The sequence below is a fragment of the Eptatretus burgeri genome, chromosome 3 (assembly GCF_056783735.1).
Source record: "Eptatretus burgeri isolate ZD-2024b chromosome 3, Ebu_testis_v1, whole genome shotgun sequence".
NCBI classification, from domain to species: domain Eukaryota; kingdom Metazoa; phylum Chordata; class Myxini; order Myxiniformes; family Myxinidae; genus Eptatretus; species Eptatretus burgeri.
In genome coordinates this window covers 112,715,834-112,734,635 of record NC_140963.1, presented here as the reverse complement: position 1 = coordinate 112,734,635, position 18,802 = coordinate 112,715,834, and the positions used below count along the sequence as shown (strand labels likewise).

Genomic DNA, 18,802 nt, shown 5'->3' with positions numbered 1-18,802 from the left:
TCGCAATGCAATAAAAAAATGACCGACTGGAGGCCATTTCAGTTGTAAAAAAAAAAACTGATGTTGAATACGTCCTCAACCATTTCTCGGACATGCATTTATCGATGTTGTTCAAACTTGGCACAAGCACAGTACATGATGCATACACTTAAATAGTCCTTTCTGCATTGTTTTTATATCAAGAAATATACCCAGGCAATATTTATTGTCCAAGAAAAAGGGCAGTGACACACTTCAAGAGACAAAAGAGAAAACAGAATTGTTAAATCCATGCAGTAGTTCGGTACAATTTGAAAATCTCTGTAACTGTATAATTGGGTGGGACCGGGTCACCACAATTCACTCACAAACCATCGATAAAGTATTTCAGTACCAATTGTAAGACTGTCCACATCACATTTACCACATTGTATTCCTTATTATAAAGCAACTATTTGCAGAAAATAGATATACAAAGGCTAACGGCACATACCGACCGGTAGGGAGACGGCCAATTGAACGGAACACATGCAGCACCCGTATCCACATAGCATGTAATACACATACAATGAAACAGAAGACCAAGAAAGAGCCCAATGGAGTCATCACGAGGAACGTGGATAGGATTCGGGTTTCAGCCGCGACTCCACAACCCCCAAACTCATCCTGGTGCAGCCAAGTGAGCCTTACAGAAAAAAATTCTGCAACAAATCACTTTTCCTTAGAGAAATAGACGGTAAAAGAGATGAAAGAGAAGAAAAAGCAAGAATTGGAATAAATAAAGAGAACTGTGCAAAAATTAGAAAGCGGTATGGAAGGAACAAAGAACAAAAATGTCGGGAAGAACCCGGACGGATAGATTTCAGCAGTTACTCCCCAGGCTCAAACGCAGCAACATGTACAAGTTACCAGAGGTCTGTTATTGTCCAATACACATAACATATACTATATACTGGTCATATCCCTGGAATATCGCTTTTAACACACAAAAGATGGATTTTCTCATTTGTCCTTCGATATATAATTGGACTGGATAGCAAATCCCCCACTTGGTTTCTATGGCGAGCCTCTGTGAGAGGTATGAGGATTGTTCAAAATGTTATATGAACAAGATACAATAATTAATCAAAGAAATGCCAAGTTTTTTTTTTTAATCTACTCAACAAAATGTATGTATAATTTGTCAGAAAATACTTATTCATGTTAATTATATACATTTTATATTGAAAAATATATTGATGGCCTGTCTTGTCCTGTTGTCAGTGTCTCTTTTGTAGAAGGCCAAAACCTTTCTTGGCAGATCAAATCTCCAAACTTGCCTGTCTTAGAGTTCTATGTAGGGTCAAGCCCTTCCTCAGCCATCCTCGACTTGTAATAATGTTAAAAGCCTTCATCTAAAGTGGAATGAAATATGGCTCTCCCCTTTGGATTGGTGCTGGTGCTTCCCAACTTTCCCCTGTCCCCCTCTTGAGGCCATGGTTTCTTAAGTCGTGTGTCATTGGCATCTCATGACAGGAGGCCGAGTTTCCTGGTACGTTTCTTGCTCACCGCAGGCAAGTTGGTGGCATTGCAGTTTTGTTAGTCTGCTCTATATTGGTGTTGCTCCTCCTGTCCTCTCCCTTATCTGCCTAAACATTGTCCGCTCAAGGTTGTACATGTTGTACCGGCATCCCTTAGCTTGATGCCCTCGCTTAATCTAGCCTCAAGTTACCTCCATCCATTCATCTTCCTTTTCTCTCACATGTGGAACTGTCTTTCTGAATGTTTTCTCATGCTCTTCCCTCCAGAATTTCAAGTCCGCTGCCCACCGCCACCTCATGGTCCCTCTCTCATTTCCACTTCTGAGCTGTGCTTCACCTGCTAAGACCCTGTCCCCTTTCACCTGCAACTCCTCTCATACTGTGGTGTATCCACATGCTCATGTCCTCATTCATCCCCCTTCATCCCCCTTCATCCCACTTTGTGTCTGTTGACCCTTTACCCCTTGCTGTTTATCTGCTCTTCCTGGATCCTTCATTCCCAGTGTATGAGAGAAATAAAAATGGTGATTTAGGGTTATTAATGTTGTTTCACTTTTGTTTTGTTGGCTACCCATGCAGTATAATGTTTGTAATTTTTTTTCAAAACAGTATAAGGAGATACATCAACGTCTACTGCAGTATACATAACATTTAGTACACATTAGTAGTACATATTATCATCTGCACGTACAGTACAACAACACCCATTGAACATCCAGTGCACACATGGCTGCCTCTGCTGACGATGTATCCATACATCGATATGTACATGTAATATTTCTTTATACGCACAACAATACCAACTGTACACGCATTGTTTAACATATACCACTGTACACATGACAACCTCCAATGAACATCTGTTGTAAAAACCAGTCTAATGTGCACAATATTTACGATACACACACTACATATTCTACCTTTCGAAATCGATGATGCAGCAGAGTGTGTCCTCTTGATGCTTAATGATGAATTCATAATCCCAAGCCATGTCATTTTGTTTTCTTTTAAACAAAGCTGGAATAGTCACCGAGTTCGGTACAGTTTAAATGTGTCCATAAACAAAAAAGTGTGCACATCACTGAAACTTTCGCCAAAAGGCATAAAACCTTTTATCCTCTGCATCACAATTCCTGTTTGTTTGTTTTTTCTCAATCTCTGTACTCAGGTGTGCAGATACGGACACGCCAGGCACTTGGAGCACTTACTTTTCTATGGAGTTGATATGTCTGCACAAAATGCTTCTGGGAACACAGCAATGCACATTTGTGCATTATACAACCAGGTGAGTCTGAATGACTGTCTTACCTTCATGTGTCTAATTTGAGGATTATTTGTACCATTTTCCGACAACATTATGTCTGAGTATTTTTGGCCAATGTCAATGTTGCATCGAGAACGAGAACAGCACTTGGTAGAGCGCACACCTCCACCAGGCTGAACATTTTACGTTTTGTCGCCCACTGATAGGCTGGATCTGCATCTGGACCTGAATCAAAATCGAACCACCTTTTTGAGATATCGTGCGATATATTGTTTTGGACCTGTCTTTCAATATAGGTCATGTGGAGGTGGGTGGGTTCGTTCAGTTTCGTTGTGCAGATCACCAATCTGAACGAAATTCACCCTGTACATTCATGAGAACACACCATTGAAATTCCTACTTGTTTCCATATGCACAAGTTGACACACCGACAGTTATTACCATTTGAAATTACCGCCGTGAAGTGGGTGTGGCATGCTTGTAATCGCGGAGGAAACGACCAGGAAACAACAAATCAAGATGGCGGCGCCCATGGTTGTCGTGTGATTTCGAGTGATTTTTGGTATTTCAACAACCAAATATGCATTGTTTCATACACTTGGGCAGGGAGGATGATGAGAAAGTGACGCAATTCACGGATAAGAGCTGGCGTAAGGTATGCAAGTGTGCGAAGGCTTGGTGCGACGCCGCAGATAGTGAAACTATCAACAAATGCCGTTTGCTGGCTGATCAAATCATGAAACTGCTGCCAATGACTGATCCTCCTGCGGGATGCCGGCTGTCATCGGTTCTGCTATGCGTCGTTTTGTAACAAGGATCATATAAAACGCGCTGAAGCCAGGAAAAGGAAATCGGAAGCCAGCACTACTGCAGTTTCTGCTAGAGCCAGTGAGGTGGTGGGCGGACTCGAAGAAGAGGGGCACTCATACCACAAAATACGTAGAAAATCCCTCAGAACCTCTGTAGAAAGGGTGGCTGGCAAATCAGCTGGTGTACTGCCAAGAATTTGTGTGATATGCCAGAAAAAAGACAAATTCATCCGTGTCAAAGGAAAATCTCAACGTGATCAGTTGTCCCTGGCAGAAACACAGGATGGAGGAAAGTTGAGGGAAAATGACACATCGATTTCAGTGAGGAGACCCTCACTGGTCATGGGACCACTCACCACACCAATGGATTGATGATACAAGACGCACCCTCTGAGCCGATTCAGCACGCTCGTCCAGTGACTCCAATTAGCCGTCGTCAGTGGTCATAAGTTGGTAACACGCCATCCATTCTCAAGTATGGTGGCGGGAAAAGGCTAGGGACCACAGCCTTTTACAGTTGTGACATTGACATCAGTCCGTCACAAGAGGACGGGCTATCGCTGGATGTGCTCTATTACACAATGAAAACAAGTCCAGAAAACGGACGGGCGGTTGCTGACATGAACTGGGTACAACACCCTCCTTTGTCGGGACGAAAAGTTGACCAAGTCAGCCATCATCTACCTTCCCGTGATCGAGGCATCACCCACGGAACTGGACACCGTTTACACGGTCCTACGCCAAAGCATCGATATGGCTGATAAAGTGGAACGTGAATAAGTAGTTCTAGTCTTCGACCTTGCGATTTACAGTAAGTCGCAGGAGATTCGTTGGTTGCACCCGGAGTTGACAGAAAGGTTGGTAATTTGTCTCGGTGAATTCCACCAACTCATGAGCTTCCTAGGCATGATCGGCAAAAGATTCAGAGACGCAGGTCTGCTAGACCTCATAATAGAGTCTGGTATTGTCGCTCAGCGTTCTGCAAATTCAGTAATAAACGGCCACCACTATAACAGGAGTCTGTGCAGTCACAAGCTCGTCTACGAAGCGCTAGGAAGACGATGCTTCCAGGCCTTCATGGACTCCCTCGCAGAGGAGACGCGTGTGCAATTCGAGAGGTGTATAGAGCATCTCCAGGAAACGTTTCCATCTCCGTTGTTCGAACAGTTACTGTCATCGGAAGAGGTCTCGGAAATGTTCACACGCTACAGCGACTTCAGACAGCAGCAATGTACAGCGAGCAAAACGTTCACATTCTGGTGCTCCTACTTGGAAATGGTGGAGATTATATGGGCAACTCGTACTTCGAACTGGCCGAAACACCTTGCGATCACGAGAGCGTCAATGCCCTGGTACTTTGCGTACGATCACCTAAACTATGCAAGGTACTTACCCGTTTACTGGCTGGAAATGGCCGGGCCAGAGCACTCCCACCCAGACACCTATCAGGGCGTGCATGGATGGCAAATGGACTGCCCAACGGCATACTCGTTATGGATTTAGTAGTGTTGTGTGTGATCAGATCATAGGGCAGACTTTAAATAGGGACAGCAAGACCAGTGGAGGAATCATTGGTTACACTCAGAAAAGCACAGCTGTGAAGAAGTGGATCCTGTTCCAACCAGCACGTGCGGAAATCGCAAGGAAATGTGAGTCCATGGCGGGTATCCACAACGAGCCCCGAACGAGAAAGGATTTTGATGTGTCAAGCTCGAAAAAGAACGAAGCAGCGGTGGTAGAAGTGATGGACACAGTACTTCAAATGATTAACCCTTTCTCCGCCGCTCACCTTGAACTTGTCAATATTAGTTCAGGTGTCATCGCACCGCCAGCCACTTCCGCGGACTTGATGAACACGTATGTCAAGGGAGAGAATGCTGTCGTGCAAATCATGCGTGATCGGCCTCTCTCGGGTGAGGTCTCATTCTTCAGTCCGATTTCGAAGGCCAAATTGGCGACTTTCTTGAAGGCGCGAGGCAAGTCGGCGACTCCCCACCAGCAGACGCCGAAGGTTGAAATTGCGAATGAACGTCGTCTTTTCACACGACTGCTGTTGATTGGCGAGAAATGCAATGTAACACTCCACGATCTGCTCGCATACCCACTGGCGAACATATCTTTCCTACCGGCATCTGGTGATGGTTCGATTGCTAAGACAGACAAAGCCAAACTCCGCAACCATAGACTGAAACTGTGACCCGACATTATCGTCTGGATATTATCGTCATTGACATTAGGAAGCTGAGTAATGCCCTAGAAAGTTCTGTCTGCGATGCGTTGATAGGTTTGCACAATTTCACAGGAAGTGATACCACCAGTGCATTCCATGGTAAGGGCAAAACAAGGCCATTTGACTTGATGATGAAGAGTCCCCATCTCATCACCTGTTTCGGGAGTTCACACGAGATCAGAATATCATTCACAACCTGGAACAATTCGTCTGCGCCATGTACAATCAGCCGACCATGAAGAGTGTGGATGAGGCTTGCTACAAGCTATTCTGCAGCCAGTCGCTGGGAGAACAGAAGTTGCCGCCAACAAGCGACGCTCTGATGCTGCATTGCAAAAGAGTGAACTATCAGTCTGCGATCCACCACCGCGCGACTGAGAGGTTTATAGAAGCCCCTTCTCCTACATTTCACGGATGGGTGGAACGCAACGGAGCACTGATTGTTCACTGGCTAAACAAACCACCAGCGCCGAAGGAACTGTTAGAGGCGACGAAATGTAATTGCAAGAAGATGAAATGTGAGACCAACCAGTGTTCTTGCCGGTCAAAAGGACTGTCCTGCACAGATTGCTGTAGGTGTCAAAACTGCGCCAACGATGAACAGACTCGTGCAGAAATGGAACTTATGGATGATGAAAGCAGAACTGACGATGATTCCGACGACAAACTGTGAATGCGGGTGTCACACTGCTTTTGCTGTGGTGATCTACTACACAGTAGTATTCAGATTGGTTAGCATGTAATAGTGGACTTGAGTTTTGTAATAGCAGTAGTCAAGAGCCGAGTTCAGCAACCGCTTCAGAGCAAGAAATACTGGAGTTCTCATACAGTAATCCTCTTGTGGCGGTTCTAATTTTCATCAGGCTGCGTCGCGCAGTCTCTTTGTCTTTGATTTAATCTGTCATAGCCAATGAAACTGTCTTTAATAGTCAATGTAACTACCTTTAATAGTCAATGAAACTACCTTTAATAGTCAATGAAACTACCTTTAATAGTCAATGTAACTGTCTTTAATAGTCAATGAAACTACCTTTAATAGTCAATGTAACTACCTTTAATAGTCAATGTCACTGTCTTTAATAGTCAATGTTACTATCTTTAATAGTCAAAGTAACTACCTTTAAAAGTCAATGTAACTACCTTTAATAGTCAATGTAACTACCTTTAATAGTCAATGTAACTGTCTTTAATAGTTAATGTAACTACCTTTAATAGTCAATGTAACTGTCTTTAATAGTCAATGTAACTACCTTTTATTGTCAATGTAACTATCTTTAATAGTCAAAGTAACTACCTTCAATCGTCAATGTAACTGTCTTTAATAGTCAATGTAACTACCTTTAATAGTCAATGTAACTACCTTTAATAGTCAATGTAACTATCTTTAATAGTCAATGTAACTACCTTTAATAGTCAATGAAACTACCTTTAATAGTCAATGTAACTACCTTTAATAGTCAATGTAACTGTCTTTAATAGTCAATGAAACTACCTTTAATAGTCAATGTAACTACCTTTTTAATAGTCAATGTAACTGTCTTTAATAGTCAATGTTACTATCTTTAATAGTCAAAGTAACTACCTTCAATCGTCAATGAAACTACCTTTAATAGTCAATGTAACTACCTTTAATAGTCAATGTAACTACCTTTAATAGTCAATGTAAATACCTTTAATAGTCAATGTATCTACCTCACATAGCCAGTGTGGCTGCCTTTAATAGTCAATGTAACTACCTCTAATTGCCAGCGTGGCTGCCTTTAATAGTCAATGTAACTATCTTTAATAGCCAGTGTGGCTGCCTTTAATAGTCAATGTAACTACCTCTAATAGCCAGCATGGCTGCCTTTAATAGTCAATGTAACTGCCTTTAATAGCCAGTCTGGCTGCTTTTAATAGTCAATGTAACTATCTTTAATAGCCAGTGTGGCTGCCTTTAATAGTCAATGTAACTACCTTTAATAGCCAGCCTGGCTGCCTTTAATAGTCAATGTAACTACCTTTAATAGCCAGTGTGGCTGCCTTTAATAGTCAATGTAACTACCTTTAATAGCTGGTGTGGCTGCCTTTAATAGTCAATGTAACTATCTTTAATAGCCAGTGTGGCTGCCTTTAATAGTCAATGTAACTACCTTTAATAGCCAGTGTGGCTGCCTTTAATAGTCAATGTAACTACCTTTAATAGCTAGTGTGGCTGCCTTTAATAGTCAATGTAACTATCTTTAATTGCCAGTGTGGCTGCCTTTAATAGTCAATGTAACTACCTTTAATAGCCAGTGTGGCTGCCTTTAATAGTCAATGTAACTACCTTTAATAGCTAGTGTGGCTGCCTTTAATAGTCAATGTAACTATCTTTAATAGCCAGTGTGGCTGCCTTTAATAGTCAATGTAACTATCTTTAATAGCCAGTGTGGCTGCCTTTAATAGTCAATGTAACTACCTTTAATAGCCAGTGTGGCTGCCTTTAATAGTCAATGTAACTATCTTTAATAGCCAGTGTGGCTGCCTTTAATAGTCAATGTAACTATCTTTAATAGCCAGTGTGGCTGCCTTTAATAGTCAATGTAACTACCTTTAATAGCTAGTGTGGCTGCCTTTAATAGTCAATGTAACTATCTTTAATAGCCAGTGTGGCTGCCTTTAATAGTCAATGTAACTATCTTTAATAGCCAGTGTGGCTGCCTTTAATAGTCAATGTAACTACCTTTAATAGCTAGTGTGGCTGCCTTTAATAGTCAATGTAACTATCTTTAATAGCCAGTGTGGCTGCCTTTAATAGTCAATGTAACTACCTTTAATAGCTAGTGTGGCTGCCTTTAATAGTCAATGTAACTATCTTTAATAGCTAGTGTGGCTGCCTTTAATAGTCAATGTAACTATCTTTAATGGCCAGTGTGGCTGCCTTTAATAGTCAATGTAACTACCTTTAATAGCCAGTGTGGCTGCCTTTAATAGTCAATGTAACTATCTTTAATAGCCAGTGTGGCTGCCTTTAATAGTCAATGTAACTATCTTTAATAGCCAGTGTGGCTGCCTTTAATAGTCAATGTAACTACCTTTAATAGCTAGTGTGGCTGCCTTTAATAGTCAATGTAACTATCTTTAATTGCCAGTGTGGCTGCCTTTAATAGTCAATGTAACTACCTTTAATAGCCAGTGTGGCTGCCTTTAATAGTCAATGTAACTACCTTTAATAGCTAGTGTGGCTGCCTTTAATAGTCAATGTAACTATCTTTAATAGCCAGCCTGGCTGCCTTTAATAGTCAATGTAACTATCTTTAATAGCCAGTGTGGCTGCCTTTAATAGTCAATGTAACTATCTTTAATAGCCAGTGTGGCTGCCTTTAATAGTCAATGTAACTACCTTTAATAGCTAGTGTGGCTGCCTTTAATAGTCAATGTAACTATCTTTAATAGCCAGCCTGGCTGCCTTTAATAGTCAATGTAACTATCTTTAATAGCCAGTGTGGCTGCCTTTAATAGTCAATGTAACTATCTTTAATAGCCAGTGTGGCTGCCTTTAATAGTCAATGTAACTACCTTTAATAGCTAGTGTGGCTGCCTTTAATAGTCAATGTAACTACCTTTAATAGCTAGTGTGGCTGCCTTTAATAGTCAATGTAACTATCTTTAATTGCCAGTGTGGCTGCCTTTAATAGTCAATGTAACTACCTTTAATAGCCAGTGTGGCTGCCTTTAATAGTCAATGTAACTACCTTTAATAGCTAGTGTGGCTGCCTTTAATAGTCAATGTAACTATCTTTAATAGCCAGCCTGGCTGCCTTTAATAGTCAATGTAACTATCTTTAATAGCCAGTGTGGCTGCCTTTAATAGTCAATGTAACTATCTTTAATAGCCAGTGTGGCTGCCTTTAATAGTCAATGTAACTACCTTTAATAGCTAGTGTGGCTGCCTTTAATAGTCAATGTAACTATCTTTAATAGCCAGCCTGGCTGCCTTTAATAGTCAATGTAACTACCTTTAATAGCTAGTGTGGCTGCCTTTAATAGTCAATGTAACTATCTTTAATAGCCAGCCTGGCTGCCTTTAATAGTCAATGTAACTATCTTTAATAGCCAGTGTGGCTGCCTTTAATAGTCAATGTAACTATCTTTAATAGCCAGTGTGGCTGCCTTTAATAGTCAATGTAACTACCTTTAATAGCTAGTGTGGCTGCCTTTAATAGTCAATGTAACTACCTTTAATAGCTAGTGTGGCTGCCTTTAATAGTCAATGTAACTATCTTTAATAGCCAGTGTGGCTGCCTTTAATAGTCAATGTAACTATCTTTAATAGCCAGTGTGGCTGCCTTTAATAGTCAATGTAACTACCTTTAATAGCTAGTGTGGCTGCCTTTAATAGTCAATGTAACTATCTTTAATAGCCAGCCTGGCTGCCTTTAATAGTCAATGTAACTATCTTTAATAGCCAGTGTGGCTGCCTTTAATAGTCAATGTAACTATCTTTAATAGCCAGTGTGGCTGCCTTGAATAGTCAATGTAACTATCTTTAATAGCCAGTGTGGCTGCCTTTAATAGTCAATGTAACTACCTTTAATAGCCAGTGTGGCTGCCTTTAATAGTCAATGTAACTATCTTTAATAGCCAGTGTGGCTGCCTTTAATAGTCAATGTAACTATCTTTAATAGCCAGTGTGGCTGCCTTTAATAGTCAATGTAACTACCTTTAATAGCTAGTGTGGCTGCCTTTAATAGTCAATGTAACTATCTTTAATAGCCAGTGTGGCTGCCTTTAATAGTCAATGTAACTATCTTTAATAGCCAGTGTGGCTGCCTTTAATAGTCAATGTAACTACCTTTAATAGCTAGTGTGGCTGCCTTTAATAGTCAATGTAACTATCTTTAATAGCCAGTGTGGCTGCCTTTAATAGTCAATGTAACTACCTTTAATAGCTAGTGTGGCTGCCTTTAATAGTCAATGTAACTATCTTTAATAGCTAGTGTGGCTGCCTTTAATAGTCAATGTAACTATCTTTAATGGCCAGTGTGGCTGCCTTTAATAGTCAATGTAACTACCTTTAATAGCCAGTGTGGCTGCCTTTAATAGTCAATGTAACTATCTTTAATAGCCAGTGTGGCTGCCTTTAATAGTCAATGTAACTATCTTTAATAGCCAGTGTGGCTGCCTTTAATAGTCAATGTAACTACCTTTAATAGCTAGTGTGGCTGCCTTTAATAGTCAATGTAACTATCTTTAATTGCCAGTGTGGCTGCCTTTAATAGTCAATGTAACTACCTTTAATAGCCAGTGTGGCTGCCTTTAATAGTCAATGTAACTACCTTTAATAGCTAGTGTGGCTGCCTTTAATAGTCAATGTAACTATCTTTAATAGCCAGCCTGGCTGCCTTTAATAGTCAATGTAACTATCTTTAATAGCCAGTGTGGCTGCCTTTAATAGTCAATGTAACTATCTTTAATAGCCAGCCTGGCTGCCTTTAATAGTCAATGTAACTATCTTTAATAGCCAGTGTGGCTGCCTTTAATAGTCAATGTAACTATCTTTAATAGCCAGTGTGGCTGCCTTTTAAGCAAAAAGTTGCCTTGCTCAACTCGAAGGCCTGTCTGGTCGGTCCAGACGTTTTCGGCCGGTAAAAATATGTAACTGCTTCGGTTTACGACCTTTAATTATAAACATCTTTAATAACAGTGAATAGGGCTCTGTATAAACATATTGTATCATTGTAAGACTTCACAAGAGTTTTCTTTGACCTACATATCAGTCTGTCCTTGATTCTTCATTTCTGTGTTAAAATCGTGCTTTAATGTTCGGTTTATCTTTAATAGCCAAAAATGACCAATTGTGTCACATCCTCGACGTGGAAACAAGTGGATTTGGACTCAGCGTCTAAAATTCTTTGAGTATGTCAAATTTCATCCAGATTGGTGATCTGCACAACGAAAATCATTTTCTGCAGGTAATAGCGAGTACCTCCACATGGTCTAATAGTGAAGAATCAATTTTAAAGAATTCTAAAATTCTTGGATCTGGATCTTCACGAAAATAAAATCAATTCGTGTTTATCACATACCCAACATATTCATCAAGATTCAGCCGAATCCGTCCACAACTATTTTTGAATATCATGCTATATATGGTTTTTAGCCCCATCTCAGAATAGTGAAGAATCACTTATAATTAAATAATTCTCGTATCTAGATCTGGATTCGGATTATCACCAAAATCGAATCGATTCATCCTTATCACACATGCAACCTGTCCACCAAATTGTGTCTGAATCTGTCCAAAACTTTTTGAGATATCCGACTCAGAGACAAACAGACAAACAGACAGGGGTGAAAACATAACCTCCAGTCACCTTCAGTTCTACCAGTATTAATAAAATAGTAATTATATTCATGATTATCAATAGAAGTGGAAAGCTGAAAAAGATGTTCCAAACAAAAGAGCAGAATGCTTTGAAAGAAAAAAAAAATGCATGTGATGTAAACAGACAAAAAGTAGCCTGGTGTTGGCTTAGTGGTTGGGGTAGCGGCTTGGGATTCTGGGGTCCTGAGTTCAAGCCCCGTTGGCCGCTGAATTAAATACACCAGGGGGTTGACTCAGCCTGTCATCCTTCCAAGGTCGGCAAAATGAGCACCAGTGTACTGGCAAGGGGGACACTGCATCAGTGGCATAGCCGCGTCCCAACCAATGATGCAACCAGCAGCCACAGGCTGCACTCGATAGAGACAAAAAGTGTCTCCAAATAATTGATGCAATTTGTTCTTGGCCTCAAGAGTGGCATCCTGATTCTCTTTAAACTCCCTACTTTATTCCGTTCAAACGCTCTGTCATTACTCCCACATAACCTTTACACAATGACCCCAAAGGTAAAACTGAATCCTTGTTTCATTATGAACATCAACATCCAGTAAGGCCTGGGCTCGGATTGGCTTTTCTGTACTGTTTAATTTTTTTATTTTCTTTGCAGGAGCGAGGCTCATGAACGAGCAAGGCAGAGACATCAAGGGAATGAACGAACAGTAAAATAGGAGAAGGGGGAGGGAAGGAAACACTGAAACTAGCAAGTAAGGGGGTTGTGTTCGGAAAGGTTAATGTGGGGAATGAAGGTCTTGATGCGGATTTGGGGATTGAAATGAGGACGAGAGAAGAACCTTCAGAGTTTAGGCTTTATTCCATTTGATTGAAGCTGCTTCTACGGGCACACCAGGAAATACAGACGTAGCAAGGAGTACATAAGCAGTAAGGTACACACGCGCAACTAATCACTGCAAAATAAATCAGTATTATATATCAATCAGTATTCTCACCATTCAATGAGCACCAAGTGAGCCGCCGACATAAAACTACAATGCCCCTGGGACAATCCCCCCGACCGAGCCGAGCCTCAGCTTTATCTCTTCTGTGCTCGAGCCGGGCAACATGTGATCACACGTCACGACCTTCAATTCACCACATTCTCCCCGTCTTTAAAATGTAACTAGAGGCCCAGCTAACGCACCATGATTACTTCAGCGCTACAGGAGTATACATTTCAAGCAATGCGAACTATCTAAGCTACAGAAGCATACATGCCAAGCAGTGAGGATTATTTTGAGTTGTAGGAGCATGGTAATGAGCATCGACATATTATGTAACGAGCATATAGGAGCATGAGCATCGAGGATGCCGATAATCCCCTTTACAGATTGAGTCAGCGAGGGGGTATTATTTGTCGGCCTCTCCGGGAGTAGATGGCGGTTTCACTTGAGGGAGGCTTCCGATCCTCTTGGTGAGCCTCGACTCGTGCCGGAGATGACTCCCCGATCGCTCTCGGGTGGAACGCGGTAGCTCCGTCGTCACCCTTCTCGGGTGGAGTCCCTGGGGGGGGGAACACCTGGGGAGGGGATGTCAGAGGGAGGTGTGCCAGATGGTGGTGTACCTGCGGGAGGAGTGCCTGAGGGAGCCAAATGACGAACCGACACAGTGGTCTCCCTGCCATCCGGGAGCCTGACATGAGCGTATTCTGGATTAGTATCGATGAGTTCGACCTCTTCCACCATGGGTTCATACTTGCTTTGTCGTACCGGGCATTTCATGAACACTGTTCCGGGATGGGTTAGCCAGTTGGGCACCGATTGGCCGTCAACATAACGTCGTTGGTGAGTAAACATTCGTTCGTGAGGAGTTGCATTGGTGGACGTACAGAGCAAAGAGCGTATGGAATTCAGAGCGTCGGGAAGGGTAACCTCCCACCGCTCGGGGCCCAGTCCTCTTGATTTCAACGCCAGAGTTACGGCTTTCCAAATAACTCCATTATAACGTTCCACCTGCCCATTACCCTGTGGGTTGTAACCCGTCGTTCGACTAGTTGCTATGCCGTGCTCTAATAGGAATTGTTTTAGCCCGGCCGACATGAAACACGGCCCTCTGTCTGAATGTATGTACGAAGGTTTCCCAAACATAGCGAAGAGGTCAGACAGACATTTCACGACAGTGCCCGAGGTCATATCCGAGCACGGTAATGCGAAAGGGAACCTTGAATACTCATCAACAACAGTGAATATGTATCTGTTGTCTGTCTCGGTCGGCAGGGGCCCTTTGAAGTCACTGTTTAGTCTCTTGAAGGGAGAAGTGGCCTTGATTAGTCTGCCAGAAGCCGCACCATAGAATCTGGGTTTTAGTTCAGCACAAACAGGGCATGAAGCATTCATTTGTTTAATATCTTCAATAGAATAGGGCAGGTTCTGTCTGCGTACGAAATGTGCCATTCTGGTTACCCCCGGGTGGCACAGAGACACATGGAGGTCTTGCAAAGCCCGATTGATTGTCGCCGAGCAGTAGACCCGCGAGAAGGTGTCTGCAGCAGGGTTTTCCCTCCCGGGCCGGTAAACAATGTCGTAACTATAGCAGGCTAGGTCTATCCGCCATCTCATAATTTTTTCATTCTTAATTTTCCCGTTATTTTTCCCATCAAACATGAATGCCATGGATCGTTGGTCCGTAACGAGCGTGAAGTGGTTTCCCAGTAAATAATGTCTCCATTTACGCAGCGCTTCGACGATGGCGTACGCCTCCTTCTCTATTGCCGAGTGTCTCTGCTCGCTTCCAGAGAGAGTTCTCGAGAAGAACGCGACAGGTCGCCCAGACTGATTAAGCGTAGCAGCTATCGCGTGATCTGAAGCATCTGTCTCCACCACGAAGGGCACCGAGCTATCGATCGATAATACCACGGAATTACTGATATCGTCTTTGAGGTTGTGGAAAGCTGTTACAACAGCGGCATCTGGTGGAAAGTTTTTGCAATGCACTAGGGGATGTATTTTCTCGGAGTATTGCGAAATCCATCTCGCATAGTAAGCGAACATGCCGATCACCCGGCGCATTGTCTGCAGGTCCTGAGGTGGGGGTAGCTCACGAAGTGGGCGCAATCGTTCAGGATCAGGCTTAATCGTGCCATCGGCTATCGTGTAGCCGAGAAGGTCAATTGACCTTGCCGAGAATACGCATTTCTCGTAGTTGAGAGTCAGATTATATTTTCTAGCAATGCTCAAGAATCTGTCCAGATTCATGTCATGTTCCCCCTGATCCCTACCGCACACTGTGACATTGTCCACGTAAACAAAAGTATCTTTGAGGTTTTCATCTGAGATGATGTCGTCCATAACCCGTTGGAAGCAAGCTACTCCATTCGTGACGCCGAATGGTATCCTCCTGAATTGGAAGAGGCGCCTACCTGCCTGGAATGCGGTGTAAGGTTTGTCTTCCTCTCGGATGGGAATTTGATGATAGGCACTTCGCAAGTCGATGGTGCTGAATATCTTATAATTGGCCACGCGTTCGACCATCTCGTCTATGCGCGGCAGGGGGTAGGCGTCGAGTTGGGTGAAGCGATTGACCGTTTGGGAATAATCGACAACCATTCGTTTTTTATGGTTCTGGCTGCTGGTCACCAACACCTGTGCGCGCCATGGCGAATCGCTCGGTTCTATAATTCCTTCTTCCAGTAATCGCTTGGTTTCTGAAGTGATGAAATTCATGTCAGCAGTGGTATATCGCCGCGATTTGATCGCTATCGGTTTGCAGGCCGGCGACAAGTTAGCAAACAGCTGGGGGGACGTTACCTCTGCGGTAGTCAAGGCATTTAAAATTGGACGAGGTTTGCTTCCTCCAAAGGGTATTTCGACGCTCGTGTGCTGCTTGAGGACATTATGACCCAGAATTACGTCTGCGCACAAATCAGGAAGCACCAGTACCCTTACATCCCGATGCGTGTACCCTTTTAAGTCCAATTCAACATTGCAGTACCCTCGTACGCGGGACTGTAGTGATGTGGCGGCCATGCATACCGTATTGTCTGTCGGATGGATTTTCCATTTCCTGCCCTTCACTAGCGAGATGTTGACGAAACTTTCAGAGCTACCGGTATCAATCAGTGCCTCAGCCATATGCCCGTTAATTCGTACGTTGATGATAGCCTTGCATAGATTCCCCGGGGAGGCTGCAGTTAGTTTCTTTTGCGAGTAGAGATCCGCAGAAGTGGGTTTATTTCTCCTTAGAGTAGATTTACATACCCTGGCATAATGCCCTTTCTTGTCACAATTCATGCATGTGGCATCTCTGGCAGGGCATTTGTGGCGGGTGTCTTTTGTACCCACAAAAGAAACATTTACCAACCGGAGCAGTTGCTGAGGAGTTTGACGTGGCCTGGGTATCCGGCTCCTCGGGTGTTTCTCCATCCCCTGTGTCTGGCTGTGTCTGTGTCAGTGGGGTTCCTTGAGTTCCCACCGTAGCAGCGTTCATTAGCAGCATCGGTGTCCCAAATGACTCAGATTGCTGCTGTGCCGTATCCATCGCTCGAGCCTGATCGACTACCTTTTCAAGAGTGGGTTGCGCTTTCTCTAGTAAGTGTTGCCGTATGTGGGCTGATCTAAGTCCTTGGATAAATGCCTCCCGGGTCGCTTCCTTTCGGTGTTCCTCGGCGCTTATGGCCCGGAAGCTGCAGTCTTTTCCCAGCTGATTCAGAGCTTGCAGGAACTGATCGATTGTTTCCCCGGCTGCTTGCTTGCATGTGTTGAGAAGATGTCGTATGTATACCTCGTTCTTGCGCTTCACGTAGAGCGCCTGCAGCACGTCGATCGCTGCTTCGTAAGTGTCGCACTCCGAGAAGAGCCTGTATACGCCGGGCGAGACATGATTCACGAGGGCGGCCAATTCGTCAGCTCCCTCTTCGATGATGGTCAGATAGTGTGAGAAGGAACGGAACCAATGCGACCATTTCATTTCTGAGTCAGTCGCGTTTGGGTCTGCGTCGAACCTCTCTGGTTTGTAGATCTTGTCCATCGTTGGTTGAGAGAGCCGAGAAAACCAAATGGAATAAATTGAAATGAGGACGAGAGAAGAACCTTCAGAGTTTAGGCTTTATTCCATTTGATTGAAGCCGCTTCTACGGGCACACCAGGAAATACAGACGCAGCAAGGAGTACATAAGCAGTAAGGTACACACGCGCAACTAATCACCGCAAAATAAATCAGTATTATATATCAATCAGTATTCTCACCATTCAATGAGCACCAAGTGAGCCGCTGACATAAAACGACAATGCCCCAGGGACAATCCCCCCGACCGAGCCGAGCCTCAGCTTTATCTCTTCTGTGCTCGAGCCGGGCAACATGTGATCACACGTCACGACCTTCAATTCACCACAGGGATGACAAATATGGCAGTGCACTGCTGGCTTGAAGCCCTGGAGGGAATAGTCAGACAGAACAGCCGCTGGATTGGTGGTTTCATAGATGGGATTTCATAATAAATGAGTTGAGGTATGAAGTCAGCCTGGATTTTGGAAATTCAACCAGGAAGTCCAACCAGGACAGAGAGCAGAGGGAACAATATTGGAGAAGAGGTGGTTAAAAACCCCCCAAATAAACAGACTATTTACCTGCCTGTGATATGAGAGCAACAGACTTTGTGCTTAGGTCTTATCATTGGAAATTCCAAGAATTTTCAGAGCTTTATATTCTACAGAATCGAGGAGAGATAGATGTGATGCTGGAGCACCAGCCCAGAGTGGAGAGCAGTATTCCATTGGGATTTTACAAAGGCATTGTAGATAATGAGCCTCTGATTTTCCAAGGAAAGACTTTGATTGATGTAGGATGCCAAATCTGCGGCAAGCTTTGTGGACCAGCGATGCCATGTGATTGGCCCAGGAAAAGTCATGGCTGATGGTGAGGCCGAGATGCTCGAGAGATTGAACTCAGTAGATGACCAAGGAAACAGTAGAGTACATTTGATGATCTTTCTGGAGCGGTGGGGTGAGACTGAGATTTTGCAGGATGGAAGGACATGTTTTTCTTTTTTGTATACATAATGGAGGCTCGTGGAAGAACTAGTACACTGAATGGATCAGGACGCAACATGCCGAAAGGAGCAGCAGAGAGGGGAATGTGGCAACAGAAAGAGGGGGGAGTTGATGGCCAGTATAGAGGGAGACTTGGACAAACAATCGGTGTGGGGAGGAATGGTGTGCAGCAAAGGACAAGATGGATACATCAGGAGGGAAAAATTGAAATTTGGAAGGAGAATGACTTGGGGTGGGTTATCAAGGGTAGAAAAGATCATAGTTTTAGATTGGGGATGATCTGAGATAGTGGTGAACAGCTCTGTTGAAGTCCTTGAGGGAATATTGAGGTTGATGAGAATGTGGAAGTTTGATCCACAGGTGGGAAAAAAGAGGAACTCCAGGAAGTGGAGGTGAGCAGTTATCCTAGATTTAGGCAGTTTCACCAGAAGGGGGTTGATAGTAGATGGTGTGTGCCCAGCATAAACTTGGGGGGGGGAGGGGGCAAAGTACAGAAAGAGCAGAGGGTGCAATACCAGACAGAAGGCGGTAGAAGACAGAGAGACCACCGACCTCTCTGCGATGGGAAAGTGACAGGCCCATGGACTCTATTTCAATGATCTTGAAGACTGGTTTGCACAGTGTCAAGCAGGGGAGCCAAGCCAGAGGGGAAAGCAGTATTCCATCAAGCTGT

The 18,802-nt window shown here is 43.5% G+C and overlaps 1 protein-coding gene across 9 annotated transcripts in view; it reads left to right on the top strand.

The window, feature by feature from the left end:
• LOC147030752 (uncharacterized) overlaps nucleotides 1-18,802 on the top strand; it is a 227,503-nt gene that overhangs the window by 73,905 nt on the left and 134,796 nt on the right. For all 9 annotated transcript variants that reach the window (XM_085875120.1, XM_085875123.1, XM_085875124.1 and 6 more), the window contains one exon: nucleotides 2,668-2,784. In XM_085875120.1, the coding sequence (XP_085731246.1) occupies nucleotides 2,668-2,784 (117 nt within the window). The remainder of the gene's footprint in view (nucleotides 1-2,667; nucleotides 2,785-18,802) is intronic.